Source organism: Pinus tabuliformis, chromosome 9 (assembly GCF_031772625.1).
Source record: "Pinus tabuliformis cultivar Carrire ecotype Pingquan chromosome 9, CPIR1, whole genome shotgun sequence".
In the NCBI taxonomy this organism is placed as follows: Eukaryota; Viridiplantae; Streptophyta; class Pinopsida; order Pinales; family Pinaceae; genus Pinus; species Pinus tabuliformis.
The window spans coordinates 1,322,132,307-1,322,159,079 of record NC_142307.1 but is presented as its reverse complement, the minus strand read 5'-3'; the positions used below and the strand labels follow the sequence as shown (position 1 = coordinate 1,322,159,079).

Below are 26,773 nucleotides of genomic sequence, written 5' to 3'. Positions count from 1 at the left end.
AATTTGTGCATGAGAGAGAATAAATTCAAAATTGCAAATCGCTGGATGGATATACTCTTCATTGTCTTGTCTTGTTTAATGCTATATTTCTGATCTAATGAATGTGTAATGCATGGAATATTGTCTATAGTTTTTGATGTGCCCTAATTAGAACAGTGAAGCTATTAGGAATTTTGAATGTGTTACTCATGGACAATGAATGAATGAATGTTCCTAGAGGCTGTTTTATATTGCATCCTTGAAACTCCATTAATTCTGCCCAACAAAGTATAAAAATCTAGATTAGCCGTGAAGCTGCCTCCATTAGGGCACACAAAACTACTTTTAGGTCTCCTTGAAAAGTGAAGTTCACAAATGGAGATCATTTTGACTCCAATCTTCCCAATTGCTAGGCACTGGTCCTAGATCCTTGGTGATCAAATTAAGCCAACGAAACATCAATCTTTTCACCTCTTTCTTACCTTGTTTCTTTGTCCCTTTAAGGATAAGGAGGTGCATCTTTGGTGTGAAATCTTAGGGAGGATGAATTCTTTGTATTCCGTTTTGACAAGACTCTTCCTTAGTGTCTCCTTTTGGCATCTGCGAGTTTTGAACGAATTCCGATAGTGGAATTTCAATATAATTGATGCCCTAGCTAGCGCACCAAGTGGGAACCCTAGAAGCCATCCTTCAACTTGGGGATTCTTTGAAGGTTTGTACTTTAGTGCTTGTTGAACTATATCATTCACAACCTTTTTTCTTATCTACCTTGACCTTGGATGAACTCTTATCTCGTAAAATATCTCAACCCTAGGTCTCATGTAGTCTTTCTTTCAAGTTGTTTTTCTTGGAAAGTCTTCCTGGCTTCTCCCTAAGCACACTTTCATTGAACCTTTCTATTGAATGAGCCACCTTACCTCACTTAAAATCTTTCTTGGATACATCTATCACAAATGAGGGACACTAGGACTCCTCCTGTCTGTGAAACCTGAGAAGGGAAGGGGACTTAGGCTTTGGTGAAAGTGGGTCTTAGTCCCAAAGTGTTGTTGTGCCCTCTAGTATTAGCCTACAAACTAGCCCTGCTAGTTTGTGCAACAACAGGACAAAGACAACCCAAGGCATAGAGAAACCATTCAGGGCTACTCGCACTAGCTCAACATTAGTTGGGTTATCTCCTACTGTGGTCAATTCATCCTTGGCAAGTTGAACTTTGGTGAGGTAGGAAACCACGTCTTCACCCTTCTGCATCTTGATGGTCCTCAACTTTTCTCAGAGAATCAATTTCCTATTTTCTGTAGGATTCTGGTATAGATTGACAATTGCATCCCACATCTCCTTCGCTATGTCCTCTGCGATATGATGGACTATATGGTCCTTTACTTCATCAAGGATAATCCTCTTGGCTTTAGCATTCTCCTTTCTGTAGGTTGCCAGTTGTTGTGGATCTGTAGGTACAACTATCACACTAGTCGTATACTCCCTTAATCCAAACTCATCTAATAGAAAAGACATTATGGCTTTCCAAACACTAAAGTTGGAGGCTCCATCCAATCTATCTTGATCTCTCAAACCTACTGCGACCATCTATGAAAATCTGGAAATACAATAAAACCCAAATCAAAAGAAAAATAAACTAGGTTATAAACCCTCGTCTTTCTCTTCTTGTGCCTTGTATTTACTTCTGCAAATCCTCTGCGTTGATTTGCTCTTGATACCATGTGAAATTTTCTTAATTGCAACAACTAGAGTTTAATCTTCTACTGGAGATTATTTGTCTTCAGAAATTAATCACGACAAATAAAGATTAAATCACTATTGCAATTTTCATGAATAAAACCAGGAACTGAGAAATAATGCACACACACAAAATAATTGACACCTGTATTTTTGGACAAATTGTCTTTGGAAAAACCCAGTGTGGGGAAAACCAGTTCTGCAGATCAGGGTTTTATTATTAATCTACAACAAAAATTAAGAATTACAATATGCTTGCCTCTCACTGGCAAAGCTTCGACAAATATTTCTCTTCACAAAAATTATCTGGAAATCACAAAATCTCCCTCTGCAAGACAAATCTACCCTTTCCAGCAATTCGCTTAGCTATCCTGAAAATTGCTCTCCTTGCAATTCGCACTTCCTGTAATGACAGGAATCCTCCCTTTCTTGCAATTTGCCTTTCCTGTAATCTGCCTATAGGAATTCACTCTTCCTGCAATCACACACATTTCCTGCAATTCGCTCTTGCAACTAGAAACTCGATCCTGGCTATTCGCATTGCCTCTGGAAATTCGCTTTGGCAATTCACACCGCCGAACTTGGTTTGTCTTCTGTTGATGAAGTGACCTTCTTCCTTTTGCTAGAAACTGGAAATCATTGAGAAATTCCTCCGAAAATTTTCTCCCCAATCTTCTCTGTTGAAACCCTTCTACCAGTGTCTGCCTTGCTCAAACTGTGCACTTGCTATCTTTGCAACTGGGTGATTTAAACTTCTTGTGATGATTATGTCTCCGATTGAACCATTGATTTGCTCTTATAATCCCTCGTTGACAAATCAACAACCATGATCTAATCACAATCGATGGCTAAGATCATATTTTCGAAAGTCTCTAGAGCAAGAGCAAGTTAGCTCAATCAATCTGATTTAATTAATCAGTTTTCCTAAGTTAGACTTAGGAAAATATTTAATAATTGGCTAATCAATCTAATTAAGGAAATACCCTCTGACAATTCACATTGCGAACTCGGCCTGTCTTCTGTTGATGAAGTCGACCTCCTTCCTTCCACTGGAAACTAGAAATCATTGAGAAATTCCTCTAGAAATTGTTTCCCCTATCTTCTCTGCTGAAACACTTTTGCTAGTGTCTCCCTTGCTCAAATTGCACCCTTTCTATCTTTGCAACTGGGTGATTCTAAGTCCTTGTGATGATTATGTCTCCAATTGAACCATCGATTTGCTCTTGTAATCTCTCGTTGACAGATCAACGACCATGATCTAATCACAATCAACGACTAAGATCATCTTTTCGGAAGACTCTATAGCAAGATCAATTTACCTCAATCAATCTGATTTAATTAATCAATTTTCCTAAGTTAGACTTAGGAAAAATATTTAATACATGGCTAGTTAATCTAATTAAGGCATTTTCCTTAGAAACTTTTTCTGGGTCTTGGAGATAATTATCCTTCTGTGTTCCTTAGCTTCTTAGACACCATAGAGACTAGAACCCCTGTCTGAGCTACTGAAAAACTAATAGTATACCTGGAGGGATTTCAGCGAAAACTTTTTGGTGTTTGCAAACTAATACTTAAATGTCATTTGAATACTGTCGAGGTTGCTCCGATTGTCTTTTGTCTGAAATGTAGCACTCTATTGCCCATTCTATGTCGCCATGCCACGACACTGCGTCCATATTCTGAAACGATAGTATCTTGGGTGTACACTGCTGCATGGCCCTCAAAACTACCTTTTTGTCGTCATGATCTGTAAACTCCATCTATATCCTCCTCTAATCAATAATGTACCTCCCGATGGAGTAAAGCCACTAAACATGGAGTACCACATTAGTTTCTGGTACATCTACCACAAGGAAGTCATTTGTCAATGTGTAGTTCCCCATGGTTATTTTTAGCTCGACAACCCATCTAGTGCACTCCATTTGATGACCACTGTGAATCCATCAAACTCCTCTGTTGGAATCTCCCTCTAATCCATCATTGTTGCATCTATAAAGTTGTGGGATGCCCCATCGCCAATCAACACTATCACCTTCTTCCCCAACATGACCCCATGACTCTAAATACATGATACTTGGTAGGTCCTGACATAAATGCAATAGTAGGGCCTTTAGCCCTGGCCTGAGATGACTCCTCACATATAGTCATGTTTCCCTGCTCCTGTGTCTGACCCTGCTATGACTCCTCATCCTCCTCATCACTATCACTATCTGAGTTGACCTCATTGTAGTGTGGCTTGCCTAATTTGTCCTTTCCCTCAAATCTGTGTCTTGGCTCCCAAGGCTCTTGACAGCTGAAACAAAGCTTCTTCTTCCTCAGTTCCTTTTGGGTCTCCTCATCTAGCTTTGATTTCTTGGTGTACTCCCTTTGAAAGGGTTTAGCCTCTTTACTGTTTTGAGGAAAGGATGGTTTGGGAGGAAATCTGTTCTTAGGAACAACATCTTGCATATCTCTGGTTCTACCAACTGCATCCTGTAGAGTGGTAGGCTGATAACCCTTAACCCAACAACATAGAGGCTCAAATAATCCCTCAAAAAATAACATCACTAGTCGTGTCTCAGATATGTCAGTGACCATAACTGCTAACCTCTGAAAATCCGAGATATATGCCTCTGAACTGTCAGTCTGCTTGAGTTGTGCCAACTCTCTGAAATGAATCTCCAGATCCTTCCCATCAAAGCTCTCTATGAGTCTGAGTAAACTTGGAATATGAAGTGATGCTGGCATGACCCAAGGTTAGTAACCCATGGTACCACCGCTCATGGGCCCTTCGTCCAGATGTAATGTAGCCAACTTAATGGCATCAACCTCTATCATCTGATGTAGCTAGAAGTATGTGTCTAGCTTTTGAACCCATGATCTAGCTAAGCATTTTGATGACCCGTCAAAACACAGGATAGACACTTTCCCCAGTGTCTTATGAAGCTCATTGTTCTACCTCATAGCCTTCTGAACATCTTTAGGCTTGTTTTTCATCTAAAGGTTGCAGAAATCTGTGAAACTGATAGCAACTTGGAAGTCTCATCCCAGCCTCCTATACTCCTCCAAATATACCCCATAAGGTATATCCTGATCATTTTGCTCCACTTCACCAATTGTTGGATCATTAAGTAATTGTGGCATAGTGGGTATAGATGACCGACTATATATGTGGGGGTGGATGTGCATGATTGTGCATGCATGGCTGGCTTCTCCACTATTAGATCCCTCACCATTAATGGGATCCTTAATATGCTGCTCACCCATCGGAGTCTCAATGGAACCCCCCTTGTTACCTAAGTTTCTCATCAACTCCACCATCTCCTTTTGGCCCTTAGCCAAATAATTTAGGATGCTAAGCAAGCTGTTAAATTTTTGATTTTCCTTGTCTCCCATGACTCTCTTACCCTTCGCAAATGGTACTTCTTCCTCTTTCTTTGTTTCGGGAATTTCTTATTCCTTCGAGATTGGAGTGGGTTCTCTAACCTTGTAGTGTCTTTTATAAGTGACATATGGGTGGTCTTCAGAATTCATCAATTGCGGTTATAAACTACCCCTTAAACCCATAGTTGTCCAAGACCATGCTCTGATACCACTGTAAAATACCCTTGCGGGGATATCTCGATTTTCCCACTTAATTTCTGAGTTTTGTTTAGGCTGGTTTCTGCAACATTTTGTCAAACAATTTGCTTGCTATTGGATGTAGGTGATTTCTTTGTATTTCATTTAAAGCATGAAGCACAAAACTAGATAAAGACAATAGGAAACAACTTCAAATAATGAAATATATCTTTATTATGCTTAGGGAATGTACATACCACTGATTTAAGCTTCCCACTAGAGTATTGGAGGGATATAACAATAGAGAATAAATGACTTTCCTTGGCACATAGGCTGTGAATGACAAGTATAATTGGATGTGAGAGTCACAGGCTTTCCCCTTGTATGTAGACTATAGAAGATAGTTATAATACACTGTTATAATATCTGAAATATTGCAGACCTCCAACAATGATTGTATACCCAAGAGATAAGCCCCCTACACAACCCACTAACTCAATCTCACCATATAGGAAACTCGACCCACTTAGAATAAGTTTGGTCTCAAAACAGAAGTGGTTGTAATGGTATATTCCACTAGCATAGAGAATAGAGTTCGAACCTTTAATAACTATCCATGGTCCACACCCCAATGTACTTGGCCTGTGAGGGAAGGAAGACGACCCCGTTAGATAACCACTCGACCTAAGAGAAGGGTCACCACCCACAGTGAACTTGGCCTTCTTTATCAACTGCTAGCCATTTGAATAAGACTGAACTCTTTCAACAAAGGGTAGGGAATAACTCGGCCCAAGTACTCCAACAAACTCAGCGCACAAGAAGGGACTTCGACCTCTAGGAAAGACATGAACTCAACTTTCTAATATCGGTCCAAATCTGGTCCGTACAAAGAGATTATAGAATATCAGATAGAAGAAGATAAAATCAACTGATAACACCTTTTATTCACCTCCTCTCTGCCATTATCTTCTTCTACTTTGAAAACATTGAAGCCCAATGACGAAATCTGAGTGATCTCGTTCACACACTAGCTAGGGTTTATAGTTTCAACATTGAAACCAACAACCAGAATGAGGGTTTCCAAAAAACCTAGACTCTTCATCAAGAGTTCTCCAAATTTCTTTTTCTACAAGTGAGCAAATGGAAGAATCAGGAGAGACTCCTCATTTTCCCTCTTTTATAACTCATTTGCGATTTTGCCACCTTTTTACCAATTGTATTTTAATAAAGTCACTTTAATGGGTTTTCTCACTTTATAATTTAAAAGTGACTTTTTATTAGCCTATGACCCTTATACCCTTTTCACCACTTTAGCTTTTGTGATGTTTTTTCCTAGGCGAATAGTGTTCCCTTGATTAATTTTTCTCGTCCTAGCCTACGAGAATCTTATTAGGCTAGCAGATCCCCTTACTTATCTCTCCTAAGCGGATGGGGGAATTACAAATGAATAACTCATGCGACAACTGATACAATTAGGATAGCGAAATAGATATGCGAGGAGAGGAGTGACATCATGAATAGGCATAAATAAATTCATGAACTCAACATTATAGATTTTAGAGTAACGAAATCACTGTGGTGGCATTGTGAGCTGAAGTAAACAAAGTTTATCAACTCGAGACATTGGAAATGTGTAGCTTTGTTTTGAAATAGTGAATTCAACCCAAGCCAACAAGTGAGAGACAATTTGTCATTACCCACATCAATGCACTGGTGCACTACTCTTTCAATGAAACTGGAGTATAAATATTAGCATTTGGGATTTTATGCAACGGAGAGGTAGATGGTCATAAAACAAATGTATAACTCACATTTTGGAATCGTGGGTTCAACAATAAAATTGCAATGGAGCGAAAAGACTTTGTAACCACCATAATATTCCCCAAAACTGAAAGAAAAGACTAGAATTGAGTGCATTATGTCGCTTGAATGGAGATGTCCCAAATATATTTCAAACATAGAGAACCTGTGAGCATTACACAACTACCATTTCAGAGCTCGTTAAACAATTTTGCATTCATGGTGATTATAGGCAGAGTCATGTTAAAACAAGACATAGGGAAGTGAAATGCAATAGGAATGAAGAACGAATGAGGGGATTAACCCAACAAAATGTCACACAGACAAAGCTATAACAGATAAACTCAATTAGCTAGTTTTCAAGCAAAATTCTTGTTCCAAGGAGTTAAAACTGTGTATACCTGGGCTGCCGAGGTCATATACCATTTGCCAATAATTCCAAAATTGTTACCATGCAGTTGCTAGCCACTAAACCTCACAATTCTTCCTTGATATTTTAGGGTTCGAGCAGAGCTATGAACAAAGTTCCAATTGTAATGTCAAATGAATTAGGAGGTGGGTTGGCAGCCTACCTTCAAGGCTTGCCAACCTCCATATGTGAGGCATGCATCGCAAGGCATGCGTTGGGATGTGCCTCATCAAACCATATTCAATATCCACTATATTAACATTAATCAACAACTAACTCATGGATCAATTGTATATGCTTTTCCTTATGCGCCATCCAAAATATCAAATGAAATGCACATCATAAGATATAAGCCAAGGTTAATCATAAGCCACCAACAATTTGTATCATAAAGCCCAAACTATTGTCGTGTCCTACCAATGGAGCATGCTAATGATAGGCCTAGGTATATCATATGCAACAAAACAAAATGTACCTGTTGGAAAATCAAGGTATTTGTAGATTATAGCTAACTTTCTTTACTTGATAATTACCTCTGATATTAGTTGGCCTTTTATCACTTTTATTTCTTCTTCATCAAGCAATTACCAAAACAATGAACATCACAAAGAGACGAAGTACACAAGATATAGGCTCCAAGCCAGGGCAAAACTCCTCCAAGGCTGAAAGTCCAAAGTTAAGATTCCTTCCAAGAACCAATTCATCCCTCCAATAGAATCTCTTCCAAACAAGTCAAAGTCTTCCAAAGTCAATGGAGGTCAAACTCTTCACAATCAGCTCTAGTCAAAGTTTTGGTCCTGCAACTTCAGGTCTACAATTTAGCCTACAATTTTCAGCCCTGCAATTTGCACAGAAACCCTAGTCTGCTGGCATGTAATGTAAAAGCCCTAAATTCAGAAATTAAGAGGGTTTAACAAATTCATGTTCAGAATAACTGTGAAGCCCTAAATTCGAAATTGTGGAGCCCTAAATAAAAAATTTAACAGGGTTTAACAATATTTTGCTCATAAAATACCAGAATATGTAATTTTAATATAGAATTTAACAATTCTTCTGTTGAGTACCAACCTGTCTGCTCTGCCGCGACTCTTGTTGTTTGTAAGGGTCCTATCTACTCTGCCACGACTCTTTCTCTGATTGTGTTACCAAACGACCAAAACCTCCGTGCTAAACTGGGTACAACCTAGGTACTCAGTTCCATAATGCTTCCCAATTTATGCAGTCTAGTCCTCTGTGCCCAAAAACTTTAGAACAATCAAGGCTCAGTCCTTGCTGTTTGTAACTCAGTACGCCTGAAAGAGATGTTTGGTGACCTTGTGCCTCCATATCCACTACCATGGGAGGATGCTGAAGGAGTTCTTTGTGCATGTGATTGTGAGCTTGGTTCAAAGAAACCCTTTGAGTTTTTACATTTGTAATGGGCTTCCTCCTCTTCCCTTATGCATTTGGCTCTATCTGCTGCTGACACACTTGCACAAGTTTTGATTCCTTTTTGTTTATCTCCATCCCATGGCCTTTTCCAACAGAGGTGCCTTCTGGCATGGGTGTATGAACCTGTGTAATTATTGTTGCAATGGGGGCAATGAAATTTAGTGGTTCCACCTCCTTTCCCTGCTTCAGGCCTAGTAACATATTTCCACAATGGGGTTTGGTCTTGTTTAGTTTTTTGGGCTGAATCATGTTCACTCTCCTCCTCCTCACCAAGGTACTCCTCTTCGGGGTTTTCATCAAATCCACTATAACCCACTTCTTCATCCTCTTCTTCATGTTCAACCTTCCTTTTTCTAATCTCCAACACCATAATAATAAAAAAAGGAACCAAGAAGAAGAAAATGCCAAGCCATATAACCATGATGTTTGAAATTTGAAGTTTTGAATTTGCAAAAAAATGGAATGGGAAATAGAGAATTTTATTTATTTAGCAATGAACATAAAAAAATGCTAGATTAGAGTGTAGATCCTACCTCTTTGGCCTCCAATCCCAAGCTCCAATATCCCCTTGCAAGCTCTTCAAACTCCTCCGAGCTCCTCTCTCACCAAACTCCTCTCCTTGCTTCAAACTCTCTCCAAATTCTCTTTCTCTCTGTCTAAACTCTCTTGCTCTCTCAATGGGATGAAGTGAATAATGGAAGGGGGGAGGGTCTATTTATTCCACCCTGCTCACCCTCCCTCTCTCCCCTTTTCCCTCCCTTTCCCCCTCTCCTAAGCTGCCGTTGCCTCCCTCTCGGCCACGCAGGCGTCGCTTTCCGCCAGTCGGGAGCGAATTTTGCAATCGGGGAGCGATCACTCCCTGACCGCTCCACGGTTGGAAAATTCGCTCCTGGAGCGGCGAGAGCGACGCTCCCGAAAAAACGAGGGAGCGATTTTTCTTGGAAGGGAGCCCACTCCCTAGTCGCTCCCGACCGGAGCGCGGATTGGGAGTGAGATCGTGAAGAGGGGGGGCGGGGCGCGCTCCCCTGCAACCCTAATTTACAACATATAATATATTATAATATATTTTTATATATTATACATTAATACTTGCCAATATTTGCTAATCATTTTTATTATTATGAGAAAATTTCTAATATGATTTCCCTCTTTTTTTTCTTTAATCCACAGCATTACCCTAATACTCCTTCTAAATATATTTTATTTAGACTTGAGGACCTTGGCCCACTTCTAAATATATAAATGTTTGATTTTGTTTTCCCAACAAATCTGGAAATGCAGCACGAGCATATAAGATAGGATAAGGTCAATTAATTGATTATATATATAGTATCATATAATTAAATTTAAGTGTAATCTAGTTAATAAACATTATATCAAATAAATATTACAAACAACATAACAACAAATGATATCCTGCATTCAAGGATACATGCACAATAATTACGAGGGGATCTTAAAATCACACATTGATTAGATGCATAGGATACTGTGTTGGACAAAACCAATTCTGAATCATTTTTGTGTGGGGCACTTGTTCAAACTCAAAAGCAGAAACGACAACCAATATCATTCAATGCAGAGAGGGAGAATGATAGGAAGAGTATCTGTATGACCCTTTGACCTCTGCATTGAATTCAAAGGGTAATTTCCTCCTATGTACTATATTACCAAATCTCTATCAACTGGGAAAGGTAGTTGTTGAATAGCAGATATATAAAGTTAAAGTCTGAATCAATACTTCTGCCAATTTTACCTTTGTTAAATGTTTTTAATAATCAGTAAATAATAACAAAAGTCTGTTATTCTGTGTCATGTATTATTAACGATAAAGACCACATTAAAAAAGATAGGAGTAGCAACCGCATTTTATCAATATTTAGTTTATATTTCTCTATCAATCACATGGGTGAGAGTATTGCTTTGAAGATAAAATTTTATGGAATATCTTTTCTTAGTTCCTGTTTCCGTGATTTTATATAGAATTTGACAAGGGAGGAACAATATTTAATAGTTATTTAGTTTATACTTTTTAATATATAAAATATTTATATTTTAAATTAAAATTGAATTCAATTCATATAAAATTTTATAGAATACGCCTCTCACCCTGGCCTAGATAGATGGAAAAAATCATTTCCACACTTGCCACTTGGACCAGTTCTGACTGGACCCTTCCTTCCCTTCTAACCTAAAAGCTCGATTTGAAAATGCCATCAAAACTTCCTCCTTTAAATTCATAGAATTAATGCCTAAATGTTCTGATTGAGCTCTATTGGAATGTAGGTGGTATAATGTGAAATTTTATTTTAAATTATATTTTAATTGTTGTTTGTACTCTAAGTGCACTTTAATAATAATAAGTGAGAAAACTCCATCGTCGGCAACCAATTTCACGCCATTTCTGACAGAAATCTCTGGCGATGTGGATTTCCCACACTCTAAGATAGCTCAAAAGTGTTGATAATTCCTCAAGAGCAGCCAATATAAATCTATTTGGTGGAGCGAGCACTTCATCTGTAGTGTCACTAAATCTTCGCTCCACTGTTTACAATCTATCAACAGTAGATTCTGGTAAATGAAGGCCCTGCAAAAGTTGACGTTGTATGAGAGTCCACTTTGATTTCCTGTAAGAGGTTTGAGGAGATGAGGAACATATCAAGGATAATAACTTAGCCACATCGTGCTTAGATTCCTCTTTAACTCCAATCCATGACCATATCGCACCCAAAATGTGGGCATGGTTGACATGGATTTCACAGGCATCCCAGTCAAAGAACTTCCTGACAATATCCTTTGCCACCATTATAACTTCGCCTTCTGTCAATGTTGGTTCTCCTCCAACGACATCAAAATCCCCCTGAAGTCGTGGATTTGGAGCTGAATGGCCACCTCCTTTTCTATAAACCTGAGATATCTCATATCATCTAAAGGAGGTTTTCTGATAATTTTAAATAATAGTCTTATTATATGTGACTTGTGCATATAATTTAAAATGACGCGTTGGGCACTTATGCCCTCGTGTCTCCTTCCTTGGTGGCTTAGTCGCTGGATTTGGTGCGTTGTGACTTCTGCATGTGTTGCCTCCATGGCTCATGGCTATTTGGTCTATAAAATAAATTTGGAACTAAGGCCTTCGAACCACCATTGATTTCTGAAGTCTTCGATTATTCACAGCAATTTTGGTACACTGATACAAAGTTTATTTTATCATACTGTCAATGCAAATTCACAACGAAAGAGATCGATATCGCTTGTTCCAAGGACACGCTCTCTATCGGTGTGAATGAATGGGTCTGCTGTCACTTGTCATTTCCGCAATTCCCCGCTAAACGCAATTTATGATTTTATATCGTATTAACCCAGATCACTACAGAGAGGTATTTCTTGAAAGTTTAGAAACATATTAATGAAAAACGATACAACGACATCATAGGGAAACCATAAACCAGAGGTTGTAGGATTAAGTGCTCTGATACCAAAATGTAAAAGCCCTAAATTCAGAAATTAAGAGGGTTTAAAAAATTCATGTTCAAAATCACTGTGAAGCCCTAAATTCGAAATTGTGGAGCCCTAAATCCAAAATTTAACAGGTTTTAACAATATTTTGCTCATAAAATACTAGAATATGTAATTTTAATACATAATTTAACAATTCTTCTGTTGAGTACCAACCTATCTGCTCTGCCAGGACTCTTGTTGTTTGTAAGGGTCCTGTCTACTCTGCGGCAACTCTTGCAACCTAGGTACTCAGTTCCAGAATGCTTCCCAATTGATGCAATCTGGTTCCCCGTGCCCAAAAACTTCAGAACAATCAAGGCTCAGTCCTTGCTGTCTGTAACTCTCTATTAAAATTTTTCTCCTTCCTTCTCTCGAAAATTTTCCTCTCTCAAAAACTTCATCTCTGTTCCCTTTATATTTTTCCTTGAAGCTCTTCTCAAACTTTCAGTCGGTTGCATGACCACCTCTCCTTTGTGCTGGCTTCGTGAGGAAGGTAAGGCATTTATAATTAGATGCGGTGGTCTCTCTTTAAGATGACAGGTTTTTCATTACCTTTGGAACCTATACGTATGATATTACTCACCCTCCACAATATTAATATTGTAATGTGCCTTTATGAATTGGTTGGTTTAGGTAGAATAACATATTATATCCTTTTTTGTTTGTTTTCTTTTTATTTTTAATTTTGTATAACATGCATAATATCCTTTTTAAATGTTCATTCCTTTTATTTATACTTGTCCCTTTTATTTATTCATATAATTTATTTTCCATTTTAATTTTGTATAGTATAGAGTATTAATCTTTTATTTTGAATAATATTCTTTTGTTACCTATTATGATGACGACACACACAAAATACATATTTCAATATATTTTTGCAAGTTAGGTATTTATTTAGTATCTTCAACAATTACGTCTTTTATCTTATGCTTGGAAATTCCTTATAATTTAATATGGATACTAGTGCAGTACAAGTGACACATGCATATGTAGCTATCATATGCATGTCTCGTATGCATGCTAATAATTCACATTTCGTTTGTACTGGTCGATGGGTCATTACATGTAAGGACAAAAGAGACAGATTTTTCAAGTTTTCTTTCTTTGCTTTGACTTGTTCTTTCTTCGTAGACTTCTCGCTCTTGATGGCCTTCTGATCTTGTTTCGGATCGAACTTGTGTAGTGCTCCAAATGAGTCAAAGTCTCTTCCAATTTATACTCTTCTTGAGGGGTCAAATAGGCCTCTTGTAGGCCGACTTGGTATTGGAGGACAAATTGACTTTCTAGACTAAAAAATAATGATTTTCTTTTGTTACAACGAGTCCAAATAGGACGATAATACATGGCACAAATTCTTCTTTGACCCAACAAGCCCTAGAAGCATGAAGAACATGCTTTGACCTAGACTTTAAGCATGAAACCCATGCTTGAATAAATAAAAATTCTTTTTCTCTTTTTTATATAAAATATACAATGTCATGATTACAAGTCATTATGAAGACCGAATCTAGTTACATTCTCCAACACTCCCTCTTAACTAGGGAGGTATTGATAATCCCATCATGTGGTACAATGATTCTCAAATTGAAGTATTCTCATAAGAAGAGTTGGATTGATAAGCCATCTTTTAAGCATCAATATCTTAACCAACATTGTCAACATAGCGAGGCCTTAACTGACAAGCTCTTCTTATATCAGAGCATAATGTTGGGAGGCTTTACGTGAGACACCACACTATCTCTAAGGCACATACCCCATTCGAATGTTCACTAGGTATGTCGTTTTACGACAATTCTTATCTTGGATTCCCAATCCTCAAAGAATGTCAGTCCTCTTCGACTACTTTTATCTTGGATGCCCTACCTCATCCTCAAAGAGTATCGGTCTATGAGACTACTTCTATCTTGGATTTTCCAATTCTCAAGAAGTACCAATCTCAGATGCTTATCCAATCCTCCAGATCCCATTCTCTCTTCATGGCCTTCACTTAGATGTACGACTGTTAATCCTGGCCTAATGCATGACACATGAATAAGAGAATATAATGTCCATCATCACTCCCTTTTAATCAAGGAGGAGATATCCACCAAACCAAGCCTGCTTCTTAAGTACTCAAGCTTCTTGTTTGAAAGTGTCTTTGTTAGAATATCAGCTAGTTGTTCATCTGTAAAGATATAATGTAGCTTCACGACCCCATCTCCTACCAAGCTTCTGATATAGTGGTACTTATTGTTAATATGCTTTGCCCTAGCATGAAACACTGGGTCCTTTGTCAACCTTGTGCAATTTTGGTTATCAATGATCCTTAGAATAAATCTAATAACAACTTTCTAAGGCAAACAACTTCTCTGCATACTTCACTTTTAGCAACATACTCGACTTCAACACTACTGAAAGCAACAATGACTTGCTTCTTGCTCATCCATGAAATTATGGAAGATCCCAAACTGGAAAATCCACTCGTAGTGCTTCTACAATTGGTTTCATTGCCACCCCAATCAAAGTCTGTATATCCCAATCGCTGAATTTCATTACCAACATATCTAATGTAGTGATACATTATCCCATGAAGATATCTTAGGATGTGATTCGCCAATGGTCATGCCTTGGCTCTATCTGAAATAGACTGAGGACATTTACTGCAAAACAAATGTCAGGTCTAGTATTCATAGGATACATAAAGGAGCCAACCAACTGCCTATAACATGTAGGATCTACCAGACTGGATTTTGAATTCCTCAACTTCTTTAGATTAGTAATCATAGGAGTTTCCATTGGCTTGCTATCCATCATGCCAACCAACTGCCTATAACATGTAGGATCTACCAGACTGGATTTTGAATTCCCCAACTTCTTTAGATCAGTAATCATAGGAGTTTCCATTGGCTTGCTATCCATCATGCCAAATTTTTGTAATACCTTGATCACATATTTTCCTTGACCAAGATATATTTCAGAAAGTTTCTGACAAACCTCTAGTTCTAAATAATAGTGCATAAGCCCAAGATCCTTCATTTCAAATTCGACTGCTAATTGTCTCTTGCATTCTTGAATTCGATTCTCCACACCTGTGACAAGTAAGTCATCCACATATAAAAGTATTATCATAGGTTCATCCTTGACCACTTTGATGTAGAGGTTAGGATCTGCAGAATTCTTGACAAAACCAAGTCTCAATAGGTATGCATCCATCCTGGCATACCATGCTCTAGGTGCTTGTTTCAAGCCATATAGAGCCTTCTTCAATCTGCAGACATGTGTCTCCCTCTTATGGACTTCGAATCCCTGAGGTTGCTCAATATAAACTTCTTCATCAATGGTCCCATTCAGAAAAGTTGTTTTAACATCCATTTGATGAATGTTCCATCCCATAGTGGTAGCCAAAGAGACAAGCGATCTAATAGTTGTATATCTTGCTGTAGGAGCGAAGGTTTCTTCATAATCGATACCTTCCTTTTGTGAAAAGCCTCTAGCCACAAATCTAGCTTTATACTTATCAGCGCTCCCATCCACTGTGTTTTTGATCTTCTATATCCATTTGGAAGTGACAACAACTTTGTCACTTGGTCTAGGAGCAATTTCCCAGACATCATTCTTCATAATTGACTGGTTTTCTTCTTGCATTACATTCTTCCATTCTTGATGTTCAGTGGCATCTTCATACAAGGGTTCAACCTCAATGAGCTTAGTCATATAGGCTACATAACCAGAATACCTTTTAGGTCTCTTACTTTCTCTAAAAGTTCCCTTAGCTGTTGCATGTCCCTCAGCCTCTTGTAGAGTTTTCCTCAACCAAGCAGGTCTCTTACGAGTTTCTGGAATAACAACGTCCTTCAACATCTTCATGAATAGATGTAGGATCTTGAACATTGTCATCCTTCAGCTTTACTCAAATATGTGTATCTCTTCTTCATTAGGATCAACCGAGATATCTTTGGATCTCTTGTAAGCTACATTTTCATCAAAGATGACATCTCTGCTTACTTCAATACGACGATCCTCTTTAATGTAGATTCTGTATGCTTTTGATGAAGCACTATAACCAACAAAGATGCCTTTTGTACTTGTAGGATCCAATTTCTTCCTCTTGTCTTTTGGAATGTGTATGTAAACTGGACATCCAAATATTCGAAGATGATCCACACTAGGCTTCTTTCTTGTAAATGCTTCTTCTGGAGTTATATTATTGAGAATTTTATGAGGGCTTCGATTTTGCAAGTAGATAATTGTTACAAATGATTCTCCCATAAGAACTTAGGGAGATCTTGGTCATGAAGCATGGCTCTAACACATTCTTCGATTGTTCTGTTCTTCCTTTCAGCCACACCATTTTGTTCAGGGTTATAGGGAACAATTAGCTCCCTCTTTATTCCTGCTTCCTTGCAAAATGCTATAAGCTCTTTGGAGGTATACTCTCCACCATTATCAAACCTTAGGATTTTTATCTTTTTTTTTCTTTGTCAGAGACTGAGATTTTCTACTTCATTCATGAATTCTTGAAATTTCTCAAATACCTCATCTTTGTTCTTGAGGAGGTATATCCATGTTTTCCTAGAGTAGTCATCAATGAATGTCACATAGTATTGATGACCTCCAAGAGATTTTACTGCCATAGGTCCACACACATCAAAGTGTATGAGATATAAGATTTCTTTGGATCTTGTATCACTTCTTGCAAAGGGTTTCTTCACATTCTTGCCTAGAGCACATCCCTTACAGATTCCTTCATGTTCTTCCTTCAATTTAGGGATGCCAATGACCATTTGATTCAGAGATGGCAATACCTTGTAGTGAAGGTGTCCATACCTTCTATGCCATAATTCAGAAGGGCTAACATCTAAGTGTACTAGAGCTTGAGGAAGAGGTGTAAGAAGTCTATACAACGTCCCCTCACGAATCCCAATTATCTTAGCATGTTCAATACTAGAGCCCTTTCCCCAAACCAAAACTTTGCCATCAACAAAAGCAATCCTATCACCTTTATCTTCTAGGCAAGAAATAGAAAGCAAATTTTTCTTCAAACCTGGAACATAGAGTATGTTATTGAGATGAATGCTTCCACTAGTTTCTAGCTCCAACTAAGTAGATCCAATTCCTTTCATAGGGTAGCTCTTCTTGTCTCCAAATTCGATTGAATGAGAAGATGTCCCTTTTGATAAGGTTTGGAGTTGACTGCATACGCCTGTCATATGTCTAGAAGCTTCACTATCAATAACCCATACATTATCATCCTTAAAAGTACCTAAGAGAGCGGAGAAGAAGCTTCCATCCATCACTTCTTTTGCTAGCTTGGAGATGTACTTCAAGATGTATTTTTTGATAGTTACAAGGAGGCTCCCAAGAGTCTTGAGACCTTTCTTCGTAAAGTTTGCCATTGTGAAGAAAGATTAGATGACTACTTCTAGATTGCTCGTCGACAAAGGTACCAACAAAGATGTGATCTTCCAATCTCCTTCCTTCACCTTTAGCTCTGATACCATGTTGGAAAATCAAGGTATTTGTAGATTATAGTTGACTTTCCTTACTTGATAATTACTTGTGATATTAGTTGGCCTTTTATTACTTTTATTTCTTCTTCATCAAGCAATTACCAAAACAATGAAGATCACAAAGAGACAAAGTACACAAGATATAGGCTCCAAGCCAGGAAAAAACCCCTCCAAGGGGAAATCCCAAAAAATAATTCTTCTCTTCTTATAGAATCAAATCAAAATGAGACCTCCAAGACCCAAAGACCAAAGTCAAGATTCCTCCCAAGCACCAAGTTAGCCCTCCAATAGAATCTCTTCCAAACAAGTCAGTTTTCCAAAGTCAACGGTCAAACTCTTCACATTCAACTCCAATCAAAGTTTTGGTCCTGCAACTTCAGGTCTGCAATTCGCACAGAAACCCTAGTTTGCTCGGACATGTGGACAGAAAAGACAGATTTTTCAAGTTTTCCTTCTTCGCTTTCACTTCTTCTTTCTTACGAGACTTCTCTCTTGATTGCCTTCTAATCTTGTTTCAGATCGAACTTGTGAAGTGCTCCAAATGAGTCAAAGTCTCTTCCAATTTATACTCTTCCTAAGGGGTCGAATAGGCCTCTTCTAGGCTGACTTCTTCTTGGTAGGGCCGACTTCGTCTGGGAGGACCAATTGACTTTCTGGACTAAAAAATAATGATTTTCTTTTGTTACAAGAAGTCCAAATAGGACTATAATACATGACAAAAATTCGTCTTTGACTCAACAAGCCCTAGAAGCATGAATAACATGCTTTGACCTAGACTTTGAGCATGAAACCCATGCTTGAATAAATAAAAATTCTTTTTCTCTTTTTATATAAAACATACAATGTCATGATTACAAAAGTCATTATGAAGACCGAATCTAGTTACATTTTCCAACATAACATATGAAAAGTATTCCACCAATATTGAAGCTATAACTTCATTATGTGAACAACAAAACATTTTGATTGCCACCTTTTATAACATATGCCATAAAATATGAAATGAACTTTGTTATGTCAAACCATGATTTGCTGTTTGCCTCACCCATAGGGAATATGTTGTGTCAATTTGAAACATGATGGAGATTGCCAAAAACAGTTGTTTATCACTTATTTACCATAGTCTTCTTTTGAAGCAGACAACCAAAAAGCTCAATATATCAATCAACCTGATTTCTTACAAAAATTGCTTTCTTATTTTGATTCTCTGTCATGAATATCATAAATCATAGCACATGTAAATAACCGAAATGATGATACAGCTATGTCTAACATGCAATGGTTTGAACAGGTTTTTTTAGTAGGGGTAAGTCATTCATAAGTCAACACTTCTCCCTTCTTCCATCCTGAGCCTGGGTTTGTGTCGTCAGTTTTGCAGTGACAGACTTATTTTCTGGAGATGGAATTTCCTGGGTCTTAAGTTGTCGTTTTAGCTCTGAATTTTTGCACCCTATTCATCTCCCTTCATGTTTGTGTCCCAAATTCGCTGGGTGCTTCAAAAACCACACTATGGTGTTCCACCCTCCTCCATCCACAACAAATCCTGAAATTGAATAAGGGTAGGCAAAACATACCCAGTGCCAATCGAGTTCCCTCTGAATTCTGTAGTTTGTCTGCATTTCGGAATTCATTGCAAGAAGTGCAAAGCAAAGAGCTCACTATCCCATAATTGGCAGGATGCCAAATGAAATTCCAACCAGAACCTCAAAGAACTGTGGGCCTCTGCCAAAGCCACAGAGCTAATTGAGCTAACAACTGCAGCGGTAACAGAGCTCCTGAGGGAATTCCCAAGATTGAAACACCCTCGAAATGATGTAGCAAAATTCCTCCTAGAATAACAAAACCAGAAATTTGACACGGGAAAGCATTTTCCCAGCTGCACTAGAAGTTCATTGGATGAATGGTTGATTAAAACTCCGCTGAGACTTCCTATAATGTGTGGTACCTCCTGTTGCGTGAATGTATGTGGGCATTGCATGCGGGTTGATACCCCTTGCATTAACATGTATACTTTCATAACTTTTATGATTCTCTCATGATTATTAGGGGTGCATTGGTTAATAGTAAATACCTCTTAACTTTTTTTAAAAAATTTAAACTTCATTAATTAGTTAGGGTATTATTATCATTTGTGTGCCTTGATTATTTCTCGTAACACTTTGTTCTACCCTGCATGCTTCATTGGCTAATCTGTTGGCCTTCCATTCAGTGCTCTAAGAACATGATAATATTCAACCCTTTCAAATCTTGCTACCTCTTTGCTGATTCTGAGAATGGTTCTTGAAAGACTACTACTTCGCCCAAATCATTTTTGAGGGATTTTGATGATCATTTTTGAGTCGCCAATGACAATTATTCTTTTATATGTTCTTGCATCAATTAGCTTCAGTCCCAAAAAAAGAGTGAGTGCTTCAACCTTGCGATTTGTTATCTTTCCTGACCCCAAGCATAGGAATTTCCTTCTTTTCCTTTGAGATCAAATATAATCCCTCCCACTCCTGCCTCCCCTCTTACTGCATCCATGGATAATGTGTTTCTCAATCAAATTTTTGTGTATCTTTAGAATGTTTTATTTTGTTAAGGTCATTATGACTGCAATGCTATTTTCTTGTGTTTATTATGCCTTTATTCTCTCTAGTGTTTTTGTTTTTAAACGTCTTTTCTCTGGTCTTATATTCTAACATATGGATCTTTTGATATTTTGTAAGGTGTCTCACATCATTTCTGAGTATAAAAGTGGCCGGACTCCTAATCCTGATGTTCTTTGCAACACAAGAATCAAATTTGGTATGCTACTTTATGATACATATAGACTTTTGTCAGATTATCTTTTAGGCTGGATACTTAGTTTTAAAAGAAAAGTTTTTTTTTTGGATCTTCATTGGGTTGCAGGTGCCTTCTTAGATTTCATCAACAACATGGATTTTGAATATGTGGCCTCTGGGCATTATGCTCATGTTAAACATATGAGTGTAGAGGGCGAGACTAAATCTTCTGTTCTACATTTATCTGCGGATGAGGTCAATTCTTAGAAATGCATGCCCTATTTTTATTCTCTATATCCTTGCATGCTATTGTGTCCTCATTTAGTTCTTAATAATATTTGGATTGAAGGTGAAGCATTTGTTGGTCATGTGTTTTGTGTCCTGATAATAATCTAATTCATGTGAAAATTATGAGTGTAGAGTGCAAGACTAGATCTTCTGTTCTACATTTATCTGCAGATGAGGTCAATTCTTAGAAATGCATGCCCTATTTTTATTCTCTATATCCTTGCATGCTATTTATTGTGTCCTCATTTACTTCTTAATAATATTTGGATTGAAGGTGAAGCATTTGTTGGTCATGTGTTTTGTGTCCTGATAATAATCTAATTTAAAATAAGTTCACCATCAAGTTGGAAATTATCGACATGGCATGGGATAAGTAAGTTATGCCATTTTTCATCTCTTCTCATTGTAGCTGGTTTAATCAGACTAGGCGTCCTTTCTGTCATGTTTAATGTGGTATGTAGATGTATTTATGCTTGCATATAGATTGTAATTTTTCTGTGATTGATATGTTGAATGGGTTTACTTCTATTCTTTTATGTTTAAATGGACTTTCCTTTGTGTCAGACTTATCGATTGTAACTTATTCTGGGTATTCTAATGCAGGTGAAAGATCAAACATACTTTCTTTCTCACCTTTCACAGGAACAACTGAGAAAGCTACTATTTCCTCTTGGCTGTATGTCAAAGGTTAGTTATGCATTTTGCTACGACTTCCTAGTTTTGAGGAGAGACGCATGAACGACTCAGTAACTTTGAGCTCATTTTACTTGATCCTTTCAAAACATGTACAAAAATTTTATGCATGACTGCATATTATGTTTTATATAAATTGATTACAAGGAATGCGAGATGACTAAAATGAAACTACTTGGAATGGTGGTGGTTTGTATATGTAAAGCTCTTAGAAGATAGTTTATTCTTGAGTTCCCTATTCTTCATATTGAACTGTGAGAATAGGGCAGGTGTTGGATAGCATTTTACCTTTTCAAATGCATACACCATAATATACATTCCTGCCTAAAATGAAACTATTTAGAATGGTGGTGGTTCATGTATATGGAACTTTATAATATAGATTATTCATGAGTTTCAGTTTCCTATTCCTCATATTAAGCTGTGAGAAGAGGCAGATGATGGAGAGTTGTTTCTTACAGTTTCTCAATTTGCTTTCATTCACATTTTAATCATCTGGGAAAAGTAATTCTCAACATAAGGAAAAGAATTATGACTTACTGAGAGGTTGGCACGCAGTGAAAAGTTATAAATTATTCTAGCATGAATCCATACCGGATAATTTCTGTGATAAGTGGGAGAATATGAGCAGTGGATTGTGGACGACGGGTAAAGTTGCTTCACTTGAGAGAGGTGTGGGGGCATGCCACATGTGCTTGATTCTAGGCGCATGAGGTTAGGGTGGTGTTGCTGCACAAACTAGCAGGCCTTGTAGACATGCAAAAGCTAGAGGGCACAACAACACCTTGGGACAGAGGCCCATGTCACCACAACCTAAGTCCCCTTCTCTTCTTGGATTTTCACCGACGGGAGGAGTCCTAGTAAACCTCACTTGTGATAGATATGTCAATGATAGGCTTGGAGTGAGGTAAGGTGGCTCATTCAATGGAAAGGTTCAACAAGAGTGTGAGCTTTGGGAAAAGATAGTAAGACTTTCCACGAAAAACCCCTTGAAACGAAGGCTACACGAGGCCTAGGGTTGAGACATTTCACGATATATGAGCTCATCTGAGGTCAAGGTAGACAAGAGAAAAGACAATTTATGATTTACTCCAATGGGTACTAAAGCAAATGCCTTGAAGAAATCCACAAGTTGAAGGATTAGCTTCTAGGGTTCCCTCTTGGTTGATGGCTAGGGCATTGAATTTCCAGAGATTCCATTGTGGGAAATCCACCAAAACTTGAAGATCACTAGAGGAGACAGGAAGGAAGAGTTCTATCCAAGTGAAATTCAAAACACCTTCCTCTAATGAATTTCACACCAAGCCCTAGAGAAACCTCCTTATCCTTAAAGGGACGAGGAAAAGAGGTGCAAAGAGGTGAGAAGAATGATGATTTTCAATTTAAAGGTGATCACCAAGGACTTAGGACCAATGCCTGGGAATTGGGAGAATAGGAGTCAAAGATAATCTTGAGAAGGTAACTCGCTCTTGAAGGAGACCTAGAAGTAGCTTCGCTAGCCCTAATGAAGCAGCAACACAACACTTCTAGATATTTACACTTCGACGGCAATTATTAATGGAGTTTCAAGGATGCGAATACAACAAATCCTCTAGGAACATTCATTCATTCATTATCCATGTGAAACACATGCAAAATTTTCCAATAGTTTCAATGTTTAGACAAAATTTCATTAATTAGGGCACATTAAAAACCATGAGACAACATTCCATGCATTAGACATTAATAAAAAATCAAAAATATTGCATTAAATCGTACTTACAATACAATGAAGAATATATCCATCCATAATAATGCTAAAAGGAACCTCCAAGATGTGAAATTTTCCTTGAAATGCAACAACTGGAATTAATTCTTCTAATTGATTTAGTAATTAGTTTATTTTGTTACGACAAAATAACGAATTAATCACACTGCAATTTCTTCATAATAAAAATGCTGCGGAAAAATAAAATGCTGCACATTGAGAAATATAGAGCACACACACAAAAATTATGACATCGTTATTTTTGGAAAAATTGTCCCCAGAAAAACCTAATGTGGGAAAACCGGTGCAACAGATGAGGGTTTTATTATTGTGCAACAGTGAAATTTTGAGTACAATCTATGGATGCCCAGCTGGCTATCCAATCAACAAATGTCTAAAAAAATAATTAGAGAGAAAATTCTCTCTCTTCACAAGTAATCTCAATGTTTGGATCCCTTTGAAAAATTGGTCATCCAACACTTGCGCAGGTCGTTCTGCACTGCCTCTGCACAGACCCTCACATGTGTGGCTAAGATCAGGCACACATCAAGCTGTCTTGCCTGTCTCTACTGCTGGAAGTGACTTTTCGACCCTTTAGAAAATTTTCCCGGCCTCTGGAAGTTGAATTGATCTCCCTTCTATATAAATCGAACTACCTGCTGAATCTAATGCGCAAACCCTGCGCAAATTCACTATGGAATACTTTTGTTACTTGCTGTTGTCTCTTCGGAACTAGAATCTCCTGCGGAATTATTGTCTCTGCCCCTCACTGACTCTGCTTCCCCTCTGGCTCTAATTTCTCTTCCCTGCTCATCTGTTGCCGCTGGATAGCTTGATCTGCCAAGGAAATCAATCTGTCAAGTGTGTTTTGCTCCAACTCCATCGACCTCCTCATATAATCTCTCGTTGGCTCACCAACGACCATAATTAAGTTCTCATCAACGACTAAGATTATTTTTAAGTTGATCCATGTGGGTTTCAAGATTATTCTCATCTTTCTCAATTAATTCCTGTTAATTAATCATTTTTCCTAAATTAGACTTAGGAAAAATTTAATTACTAACTAATTAACTTAATTGAGCCATCTCTAGGTGTTTTCTCCCGAAACCTTTTCTGGGTTCTGGAGCTATAGTGTTTTTTAGCTTCTTTGACCAATGTTGAGACTAGAACGCCTGTCCGATGTTACCCAATCATCAAAAACTAACGCTCCCTCTTAGTGAGGAAAGTGTTCTAGACGATCTCATAACATCTCCCATACACGCTGCTGATGTCTGACAACTGTGATAACTTGTCACTGCCCACCAACTACTGCGCAACTCTGATTCATCTGCCACTCTGAGCTGAACCATACTGCATCTGCACTGCTGCTTACATTGCACTGTACACCCTGTACTGCTGCGAACTTTTCTCTGTGCTACATCTACTGATCTCATGCTGTTGCTGCAACTATAACTGAAACCTCTAAATCAACTGTATCTATGGACTGCAATTGTCTCCTAAGTCATTGACTGCTACCAATCTTTGCACTACCTACTGAGTCTATTTGCACTACAACTGCACTATGCTCCTCAACATCTGACTGCAACTAGTACTGCGACTGTCCCTCAAGATCTGACTACACCACCTAACACTAATCCATACTACTACTAAATACTTTGGGCCCCTGTAGCAAGGGTAATGATCCTTGAGGAAACACTTGTTTGATGCTCACCTTGATGGACCCTGCCCAAACCTCTGCAACTCTAGGAACTATAGCTCGATATCGCCCCACCTCTTTCCTGGAGGTATACTACATATGGAGCAAAGTCTTCCTCCAACCTTGAGGACAATTGATCAATCTTTACCGAAGCTGCTACCTACTCCTGCTTCTCCTTCTTGTCCTTCTTCCTTCGAGGACAATCGGTAGTGACCAAACTCACCATATCTGAAGCATTTGATCTTCGAGAGGTCCCTTTTCTTATTTTCTCCTCCCTGTGAGCCTTGTCCCTTATTGGGACCTTTCTTTGCCTTCCCCTTCGATGCAAGGGCTACATTCTTCTCCTCCTTCACACTCTTCGATCCTCTGCCACTGTTGCCACTGATGTTTCTCTCAATTAGAGCGAACCTCATTTCTTCGTGTGTGAAATCAACCCAAAATTGATCCTAGCCAGGCACCTGATCTCGTCTAGTAATACCTTGGATGAAAGTCGCCCATTTTAGTGTGAATCCATTAATGGCTATACGCACCAGCTCACCTTCTAGAGGAGCAACTCTAAATGCTGCAAGCTCATCTCGGACATTCTGAATTCTAGGGAGAAAGGAGTAACCCCTTCACCCTTTTGCATCCTGGTGGTCCTCAACTTCTCCTGCAGATACATCTTTTGGTTCTTGGAAGGATTTTGATATATCGTTGCAATAGCATCCCACATTTCTTTGGTTGTATTCTTGGCCGATAAGTGTGAGACTATATAATCTCAAACATTGTCGAGAATCAATCGCTTCGCCTTGGCCATCTCCTTTCTGTAATTCTCTAGCTGCTGTGGGTCTATAGGTATGGCTACATCTCTCTCTGTGTACGTCTTCAGACCATGCTCATCTAGTAGGAAAGACATTCTGGCTTTTTAGATAATGTAGTTGGATGCACCTTCTAGCCTATCCTGATCTCGCAGTTTTGTTGAGGCCATTTTCTACAAAACTCACAACTGGGAAATAAATAGGAATCTCCTCCTCTCCTGCTTGGCTACCTACTCTGCAATTCACACTCCTTCTTGGAATGCATAGTTTTGCCTACTAGTTCTGCCCTTGCAACTAGAAATTTAGGATTTGTTTCAAGACTGAAACTGGAAAACCTTTGAGAAAAATTCCTCAATGTGTGCAATCTCTCATTCACCCGGCGCTGATTTTGCTACTGCAAAACTGTTGCAAAAACAACCGTGCCCAGATTTTCTCTGCAAATTCATTGATCTGCTTCATCGTAATTACTTTCCAGCTTCACCACTGCCTGTTGGAACTGCTACTGGGCTCTGCGAATTTTCCTGCCACCTGCATTGGAAAATCGATCCCTCTGCCCAATAGTTCGAATTGCGTGGCTAGCTCTACCCAAATCTGGACAAATTGTGCTGCTGCTCCCTCTGAACTGTGAATTTCTCCCTCTTTGTCTCTGAGCCACTGATCTGTCAAACTTGCTCTGATTCCATGTCAAATTTTCCTTGAAATGCAACAATTGGAGTTAATTCTTCTAACTGATTAAATATGTAGTTTATTTTGTTACGACAAAATAATGAATTAATCACAATGCAATTTCTTCACAATAAAAACGTTGCGGAAAAATAAAATGCTGGAAATTGAGAAATATATAGCACACACAAAAATTATGACACTGTTATTTTTGGACAATTATCCCTAGAAAAACCCA

The 26,773-nt window shown here is 38.3% G+C and overlaps 1 protein-coding gene across 10 annotated transcripts in view; it reads left to right on the top strand.

Moving 5' to 3' along the window:
- Positions 1–26,773, top strand: part of LOC149153393 (uncharacterized) — a 420,894-nt gene that overhangs the window by 136,544 nt on the left and 257,577 nt on the right. For 6 of the 10 annotated variants that reach the window (XM_089438847.1, XM_089438842.1, XM_089438840.1 and 3 more), the window contains 3 exons: positions 20,595–20,673; positions 20,749–20,906; positions 21,543–21,626. In XM_089438847.1, the coding sequence (XP_089294973.1) occupies positions 20,595–20,673; positions 20,749–20,906; positions 21,543–21,626 (321 nt within the window). The remainder of the gene's footprint in view (positions 1–20,594; positions 20,674–20,748; positions 20,907–21,542; positions 21,627–26,773) is intronic. The other 4 variants (XM_089438844.1, XM_089438841.1, XM_089438849.1 and 1 more) reach the window with 2 other exon arrangements.